Genomic DNA, 9,274 nt, shown 5'->3' with positions numbered 1-9,274 from the left:
GCCGGTTAAGGTAATTGGAGTTGGTGAAATCGGCCCTTACTGAAACTGAACAAAGGTAGAATAAGATAAGAGCTAGAGACGTCTCAGGACTCTGCTATTCCGTAATCACTTACCGATAACTATCGATGTCGTTAAGTATCTTTGCGCACGTATTTTGATATATGAAAAAATATACGCAACGACACTTAACGACATTGATAGTTGTCGGTAAAGGACATTGCACGTACATTTCCTTAATCATAATCGTAAGATTTCGACCAATCACATTGCTCAAATTAGTCATAACCAACTAAATTAACCAATCGTATTGTTCAATTTCTTACGATTACGATTAAGAAAATGTACGTGCAATGGCCTTAAGTGGTTACAAAATAGCGGTCCTGAAATCTATAGTGTATGTAACGTAAACTATAGATTTTCAGTAGTGGCACTGAATATATATTAAAACGCAGCTGTAATAATCTTGAAATTTACGGCACGACTCTGTAGCACGGAAGAAAACCACAAAATCATGAACTTTACCTACATAGCGTTTCATAGACGTTAATTGACATTAGTCGCACTTAAAAGAAAAAAATAGCAAATTGTTGTAAAACTTTTTATATAATTGGTTTATACATTTAGATCTGATAGGAATTAGGAATACAAATTAATTGTATTCAAAATTTTACAACAGTTGTAAAGCTGTTTTTTCTGCTAAGTGAAGCGATTACGATAGCCAATCAAAAATGTTGGATCACCTCTTAAAGTATGTTGCGGTGCAAAAATCGTTTCTTGTCATATCTACATTTTGGTGTAATTACATAATATATCAGAGAGAAGCCTGAGAGCCGTCAACGGGCTTTTTTCGTGCGACCGATATTTGATTAGCATCAGGGGCTCGATTCTTGAAGTCATTCGCAAGAGAAACGTATACGCAAATACTCGCTCTAACAGAAAGTTGTAAGTTTATTGGTTAATAGCCATACGATAGCCAATAAATTTCCAACTTTTCTGTAAGATCAGAATTTGCGAATACGTTTCTCTTGCGAATGAATTCAAGAATAGAGCCCCAGGGGCTTGATTCTTGAATTCATTCGCAAGAAAACGTATGCGCAAATCCCGCTCTAACAGAAAAGTTGCAAGTTTATTGGTTAAAAGCCATACAATAGCCAATAAATTTTCAACTTTTCTGTAAGAACAGAATTTGCGAATACGTTTCTTTTGCAAATGAATTCAAGAATCGAGCCCCAGCGCCAAACGTGGATGTAAAGCCCGTTCTACATTAATCGCAGTCGCCAGTTGCAATTTGCAATACCCAATGACTGTCGAGTTTAATTAGAAACTAAGCGCTTATAGGACGTCGCAAGTCGCAATTGGCTCTTTGCGATTAATGTAAAACGGGCTTTACATCACGTTTGGCGCTGATGCTAGTCAAATATCGGTCGCATGAAAAAGGCCGCAATGGCCGCTCTCACGTTTCTCTTTGATATATATACGTGAGAAAAATTGATTAATCATTTTATCTGAAATAAACAATCGATTTTTTTCGTTCGTATACATTCAACGGGCTTGCAAGTCCGTTTGAACGGTCCTTCACGTCCAACGCCTATCATTTGGCGCCACATGACGATCGCGCGGACGGTGAACCCCGCCAAAAGACCGGACCAAACAGACCAAACTCTCTGTCGATCGGTCGCGCCCCTCCTCGAGATTGCTCGACGACGACGGTGAGAGAAAAAAAAAGAAAGAAAACAAACGAAAGAGCCGGTGCGTTGAACCTCGCGCGTGACGATTTCTGTAACGAGCGGCTGCGTGTGTGGTCGGAGACAACAATACGTGTCAAAATTATGAAAACCCATCCGCGCGCCGCCGCCGATTCGACGAGGTGCTGAGAATCCGGCTCGATTCGACTGTCGTCGCAAACGATGGGCAGAGCCGGCGCGTACGCGATCCTCACGCACGCCTGAAAGTTCGTCGTCGTCTACCGCAGGTACGTGCGTCCGCGGCGTCAAACAGTTAATGATTAAGATCGACGTTTACGTGCAATGGAGATCGTTTTTACGTTTATCGACGTGGGGGGCGGTCGTCCACCGTTCGCCCGCACACAATGTTCTACAAATCATTCGTCCGCGAAAACAATGCGATATCGGCAAGGTTATACCTACTTCCGAGAACGCCGCGTTATCGCTGATAATCTCGTGCGAGACGCGTCGCGCGTGAGCTGCGCGCTTATCCGCTCGACTCGACTTGAATTCCACGGGGGATTTGCGAGAATTGCAGCATTTTATTCGAGCGCGATAATGCGGCGTTGACATTTGGACTTTACGCTCGGTATTTTAAGTCATGATCACGCGAAACAACTTCCGCATTTCGCCTACGCCTGCAAAAACTCGCGACAATTACGCGCTCATCCGTCACGCATCGGTTATCAGTTTGCTATCTGGTCAAGGGAATTCTGAGTCATGTTGTGCAAACTAATTTTAATTTTGTAATTCTTCGAGTCACGAGTCAGTCTCTCGTTGGTAATTTAGTCGAGCATACAATCACGTATTAACAATCACATTTAGCAGCGCTGTCGCGTTAGCTGTGTGTGCAGTTGATGCGTAGGCACGCGCGCGTTATACGATAGAATTGAAGGCCAGATCAATCTCTGCTGTGAAGTTTGAAAATAGTTGCTCTCGTCATTCACCGAGCACGACCGTCGTAATTTAAGGTTAATGAGAAGTGTCACGATTACGAAACGCGATCTCGAACTTCACGGCAATCCGTATAGCAAGTGATATTTATATAAGACGAATAAATTGTATTTGCATTTGTAATATAGATTATATAAGCTTGTGATATTTGTTGTTAAATGTGTATTATAATTTGCAGGAATAATGTTGAACAGTGTAACAAAACACATTTTGCACTGCTGCCTGCTGCTCGTTGTCATATTAGTATTTGAATTTGTCTCTGGTGGCCTTCAGTGGAGCACTGACAAGAGTGAAGAGATTGACCCATGGACAAAATATGGCATTGTCGGTGCAATTACCTTGTACCTGCTGCGGACAGTAACATTTCTCTCTTTGCCTCAAGTTCTATTTAATTTCATAGGGTTAACAATATACAATGCATTCCCTGACAAAGTAGTCCTGAAGGGCTCACCCTTGCTTGCGCCGTTTATCTGCATAAGGATAGTGACCCGTGGAGATTATCCGCAATTAGTGAAGACAAATGTGAATAGAAACTTAGACAAATGCATAGAGGCTGGTCTTGAAAACTTTCAAATAGAGGTTGTGAGCGACAAGCCGATAGGCTTAACGCCACATCGTCGAGTGCGAGAGATCGTCGTCCCACCAAATTATCGCACAAGTAGTGGTGCCTTATTCAAAGCTCGTGCTTTACAATACTGCCTCGAGAGCTCGGTGAACGAATTGGCCGATCACGACTGGATCGTCCATCTCGACGAGGAGACTCTGATGACTGAAAATTCCGTTCGCGGGATATTGAACTTTATACTGGATGGCAAGCATCAATTTGGTCAAGGATTAATCACGTATGCTAATGAGGATGTTGTTAATTGGATTACAACTTTGGCTGACAGCTTTAGAGTGGCAGATGATATGGGAAAGTTAAGATTACAATTCACCATGTTTCACAAGCCGTTTTTTAGTATGAAAGGATCCTATGTTGTTACGCAGGTAATTACTTATTGTTTAATGGAAAAAATTATTCTCTACTTAAAAATTGAAATAAATCGAAACGATTGTTTTTTATTTATTATAATAAATGTTTATGTTATAATTTAACTCCTGCCTTGTAATCTGTGCCAAATACTTCCATTAGTCTTTGTTTGAATCTTAAATTTTAGAAATCCTTGACATTTATCTTAAAATTTAACTTTGTTGTAAAAAGATTTTTTTTTATACATATATGTGTTATTTTTATTTTTCAATAAAAACAAATATTCACTAGCGTCATCGATAATGACTCATTAGTCTAACAGATTAAAGCAATAACACGATTACACATATATGTTTATTTTGTTTTTATGTCAGGTTTTTTTTCATAGAATATATATATTACAGATGGGAGCGGAAAAACAAGTTTCATTTAACAATGGATTGGACGGATCCGTTGCAGAAGATTGTTTCTTCGCGATGAAAGCGTTTTCCCAAGGATATACGTTCAATTTCGTAGATGGTGAGATGTGGGAAAAGTCGCCGTTTAGTCTGTCAGATTTTGTACAACAAAGAAAAAGGTGGCTACAAGGTATATTACTTGTCGTGCATTCCAAAGCAATTCCATTAAGAAATAAATTGTTGCTGGGTATATCATGTTACTCGTGGGTGACAATGCCTCTCTCAACTTCTAATATCGTTTTGGCTGGATTATGCCCGATTACCTGTTCGCCGTTGATTGACTTTCTTTGCGCGTTTATCGGCGCGGTAAATATTTACATGTATGTGTTTGGAGTAGTTAAATCGTTCTCCCTATATCGTTTCGGTGTCGCCCGATTTATACTGTGTATATGTGGTGCATTATCCACTATTCCGTTCAATATAATCATCGAGAATGTTGCCGTGATATGGGGCTTGTTCGGTAAGAAACATAAATTCTACGTCGTTAACAAAGAGTACAGGCCGCCAGTGACTGTATAATGCGTCATCAGTTTAGAGCTATTATCTAACTGGTACATACTTAGCGCAACCGCGTAATGTTTCCATTGTGCATGTGCATACTTTTAGTACCTGTAAATTTGCGTAGAAAAATATCACTGTCACAAACGAAATATTTATAAGTAGTGTTTACATAGGAATTACATGAAATTCCCAAGATAGATCAATTGATCAATTTTATAACAAGTAAAAGTGAATGGTGTAATGCAATAGATAGCCGCAGTATTAGACACTTGTTCTACATTGGCATTAAAGTATTGCCAAATTTGTTAGAAGTATTAGTATGTCAAAAATATATTTATGCCAATATTATGCTCATAGTGCAAATTATACATGTCATACTTTGATCTCACGTAAATGTCGTGTAAATGTGTAGCATTCGTTAAGTTACATATCATTTCACATGTTCCTTTACTTGCATCGATTCTTATCACATTTAGAAACATCTTATTTTTGCCATATCATAGTATTCTCATCTTAATATTGTTTCACGAAGTGTTATGCATGTTACAATAACTTGATATTAATACTTAATAATGTCTAAAATCAGGGATCTGGACCAAAAAAATATTTTGTTTAGTTACCATTATATATACACATGATTTAAAAATTAGAAGACAAAAAGATGATATAAAAAATTAACTATTAACTTTATAGTTTATATTTTTATTTTTTATAATTTCCTTTTTTTTTTAATGATGTTTCTGTTTCCTTCTTATCGGCTTTGAAATTTGAACATCTACTTTCTTCAGTTTTTGATACTTTTCTCACATGGAGAAATCCCCTGTTTGGGCTCGTAATAAGAAGTGTTTATTAAATTTTATAATTTTATAAACATAATTATATATGTACAATAACAAAAATAATATATTAAGAATTTAGAACAAAATTAAAAATTGAACCAAAAATAATTTTACCGATGTTTAGTTGTGGTTTCAGTGTTAATTTTATAGAATTTTAGTACGTGATTTATGGTTTTTAACTAAAGAAAGTACGAAACAGTTATCAGTTCTATTTCGATCCAGATCCCTGATATAAAATGTATAACAAATTTTTTTAGACATTTAGACATTTATCTATTTGTTTTTTAATAGCAGTAAGTCATCTTTGAATGCATTATTAATTAGGAAAACTGTGATAAATCTTGTTTTCCTACATAACAATAATCTTTAAAAAATATAAAATCTATTAAATCTAATGCAAAATACAAGTTTTAAAAACGGTATATAGAGTGAGTCTAAAATATTTCGTTGCTTTAATTAAAGTATACATATATTTCATTATTTTGGATTTTACATACTTTTAATTAATAACAAAACATAGTATATTTATACAATCATAATTGATATATGTATACTGTATTTAAGGTTAATTTGATTGTTTATGATATTAAAATTCTTAAAAGACATGGTGCTTCTTTATAAAATTGATAAATACATTTCCTATATTAATTAGTATTTTAAACATTATGAACAAATTATGAAAATATGTGTGCAAATTTTAGTAAAGATAAGTATAAAAATTTTACAAAACCTGTAAAATTATATATTTAGGATGTGTATTACTCACAAATCTCATGAATTATAATAGAATCTTTTTATTGGAACTTGAACAAATTTTTTTAATTTACTTATAAATTGAAATTTTCTGACAAAATTTCTCTGACAAAATTATTTCTTTTATTGTTTTTTAAAATTTTTGATAATAAAAAAGTTGACAATCGATTAACAATAAATAAATAACATATACATCAATGAAAGCAACATTTAAAAATTCTACCTGGAATTTTGAACAAAATTTATGAAAAAATTAGGAAATTTTTTTACAGAATTTAAGTATACACCCTAACATTGAATATTAAATTGCCGTATTCTTAATATTTTTTATATTTTTAAAAAGAATGTGTGTAAATTTAATGTTAAATATTTTAGATAATGCAATTTCGTTAAGCACTGCACTTATATTGTGTGTATAAAAGGAATTATTCGTGAAAAGATAAAAAATATAAATTGTCATTTTGTTACATTAAACATATCTATAAAATGTTTTACATTTCTACACGCACATACACACGCGCGCGTGTATGTGTATTTTTATCAACATTTGCAACAATTCAACTTTTAAATAATTTTTTTTTACGTGCCTTTTTAACTTACTCAACAAATTAGGGCTTTCTGAAGCTTTGTATCAGAATCTTATTCAGAATTCGGAAATATTTTTTGATTTATAACAAAATGGGATAATTTTAGAAATAATGAAGCAATACAGGTAGCAAGACTTATGATATCTAGTCAAGAATATATAAAGCATAAAATTTTGGTCATGTATAACACATGTATAAATAATTAACATAAACTTTTATTAGTTCTGTATTAGTATGGTGAGATATTATTTCCAAATACTTTGTGTTCAAGTGAAAAAAAAGAATATTTTTGCGGATATTTCTAGGAGTATTTTCAATTTTTAATAATAAAATTTTATTAAAATTTTACACATACGTAGATTAACGTTGTATATGACTAGCGCAATTTTAAATTGCTGTGTTCGCTACTTAGAAATGTATTTATGCAAACGCAGAATTAACTTTGATAATAAAAGGTCACTATAACTTATGTAAGTATAGCATTTTGCTTTCTCTACGCAATTAATATTTGTTATAATGGAATTGTTTCACAATGTAATAATTACTATTTTACATATTACATTATCGATTCGTATATTTCATATTGTACTCTATACGCTGTAAAATATTCATACACATATTAAGTATGTTTTTTTATGTATTTTATTTTATTGTGTCAGTGAAGAATGAACGCCCACTTATACACTAGTCTCGTATTTCAGCCATTTATTTCATTATCCTAACAATATCAATTTATAAATGAAACGTAATAAATAATAAATAAAAATACACACAAAAACGTAAAATCTATATAATTCAAGAGATGAATGTAATCAAGATTTTTTAAACTTATTTAGATTAAATTAATTTGTTTTTGTTGACACTTTTCTCTTTCTAAATATTATTCCAAAAAACTGATGAATGTAATTGAAATTGATAGATATAAGTGTATTTACAGTTAATTCATAAAACAATTCTGAAATTGACTAAAAATGTTTAATTATTATTTCAATGAAAAATTTATATCCGTTTATCATATTGCTACTTAGAAATGTATTTATGCGAACGCAGAATTAATATTGATATTAAAAGGTTACTTATGTCACGTCAGTTACATTATTGCCATTATTATACATTCTCTATGCATTCTCTACATAATTAATGTTTGTTAGATACAATAAAATTGTTTTATAGCATAATAATTATTATTCAATATAATATTATATATTACGACTTTGGAAATCTCTGAATCATACATTCATGATCAAATTGAAGTAACATGCGTCTTTTTTACTGTAAAAAATAAGAATTCGCATAATCTAAACAACACAATATAATTGTAGTATGTCTTATGTAATCTTATGTAATTATCAATTTATCTTTCAGTAGTTACAATTTTATTTTTGCCACACCTGTACTAATAATTAATATCTTAAAAACCCAGTGATTATCCAGTAATTGAATTATATTATATTATAAAATTTCTCTCATATCATGTAGCATATTAGGCAAAGAAATTTGCAATGTTATCAAGATCATAATCATTGTAAAATTTTGATTTGTTATAAAAATTACAATTGACTCTGTAATAAAAATAACATTAAGAACTTTAAATAATACATGATATTGAAAAAAAATTAAAGTAAAATTGCTTCACTAAAGTCTGTGTCGTTTTTTATCCCTAAGCTTGTAATATAAGCCGCCAGTTTTAAAGCTTTTTTAAATGTTTTGTTTAATATTTAGTATTAGTATTTGAAATTTCTTATTTGCTTTTTTATTTCTTTCTTTATGACTTATATTATCATTAAATAATAGTAACAACGGATATAATTTTGGATATTATATTCTTTTGAATCTTTTTGTTAAAATTACATAAACATATTAATCATTGAATCGTCTAATTAATCATTGAATTTTGGACGAACTCAACAAAATATTGTGAATTCCATAATCCTTTATCTAGTCAACGTCTTCTCTCCTCTATTAAGTTTTTTTTTTGTTATAATTATTGATTAATTTAATTCGAGTTTTATCAAAGTTATTTGAAACAATATATTTATACGAAATTGTACTATATTATTTACATTAATAAGAAATATAAAGAATAAAATGTAACTTGTGGTACAACATGGAAAAACAAACTACAGGATCCTGTGTATGTGTACACACTCCTGCATTGCTCCAATGGGTGCGTTCGGCAAAGCAAATCTGAAGCGTCTGGAGGCTCTGTTGACACATTCTGTTTTATTTATTGGCATTGAACAAAGATAGAGTGAGGTAAGAGAGCACTCCGACGTCTCAAATTCGTTTCGAAAATTCTGTATTTCGTATGCTCGCACGACGACTATAGTAGCACTTCACTTAATTGGCACTCGCGATATTTTACCGAACGTATCCCCTTCAAGCAAACACTTTGCTCGAATGCACACGCGAACATTTTACTCGAAACCGAAGGCAAATGTACAATGCCGCGCTTTACACATGAATACGACGTCTGTTACGTATGATC

The 9,274-nt window shown here is 32.5% G+C and overlaps 1 protein-coding gene across 5 annotated transcripts; it reads left to right on the top strand.

Moving 5' to 3' along the window:
• Positions 1–1,404: 1,404 nt before the first annotated feature.
• On the top strand, positions 1,405–6,048 carry LOC105837792 (beta-1,4-mannosyltransferase egh). Of its 5 annotated transcripts, none has more exons than XM_012682872.3 (3): positions 1,405–1,709; positions 2,857–3,665; positions 4,053–6,048. In XM_012682872.3, the coding sequence occupies exons 2-3, from the start codon at positions 2,862–2,864 to the stop codon at positions 4,623–4,625; spliced, it is 1,377 nt and encodes a 458-aa protein (XP_012538326.1). In that variant the 5' UTR covers positions 1,405–1,709; positions 2,857–2,861; the 3' UTR covers positions 4,626–6,048. The 5 variants fall into 5 exon arrangements, with proteins under 5 accessions (XP_012538326.1, XP_012538325.1, XP_012538327.1 ...); XM_012682871.3 differs by lacking the exon at positions 1,405–1,709 and adding an exon at positions 1,716–1,972; XM_012682873.3 differs by lacking the exon at positions 1,405–1,709 and adding an exon at positions 2,067–2,695.
• The last annotated feature ends 3,226 nt before the right edge of the window (positions 6,049–9,274 follow it).

The sequence above is a fragment of the Monomorium pharaonis genome, chromosome 11 (assembly GCF_013373865.1).
Source record: "Monomorium pharaonis isolate MP-MQ-018 chromosome 11, ASM1337386v2, whole genome shotgun sequence".
Classification (NCBI taxonomy): domain Eukaryota; kingdom Metazoa; phylum Arthropoda; class Insecta; order Hymenoptera; family Formicidae; genus Monomorium; species Monomorium pharaonis.
This window is presented reverse-complemented; position numbering and strand designations above follow the sequence as displayed.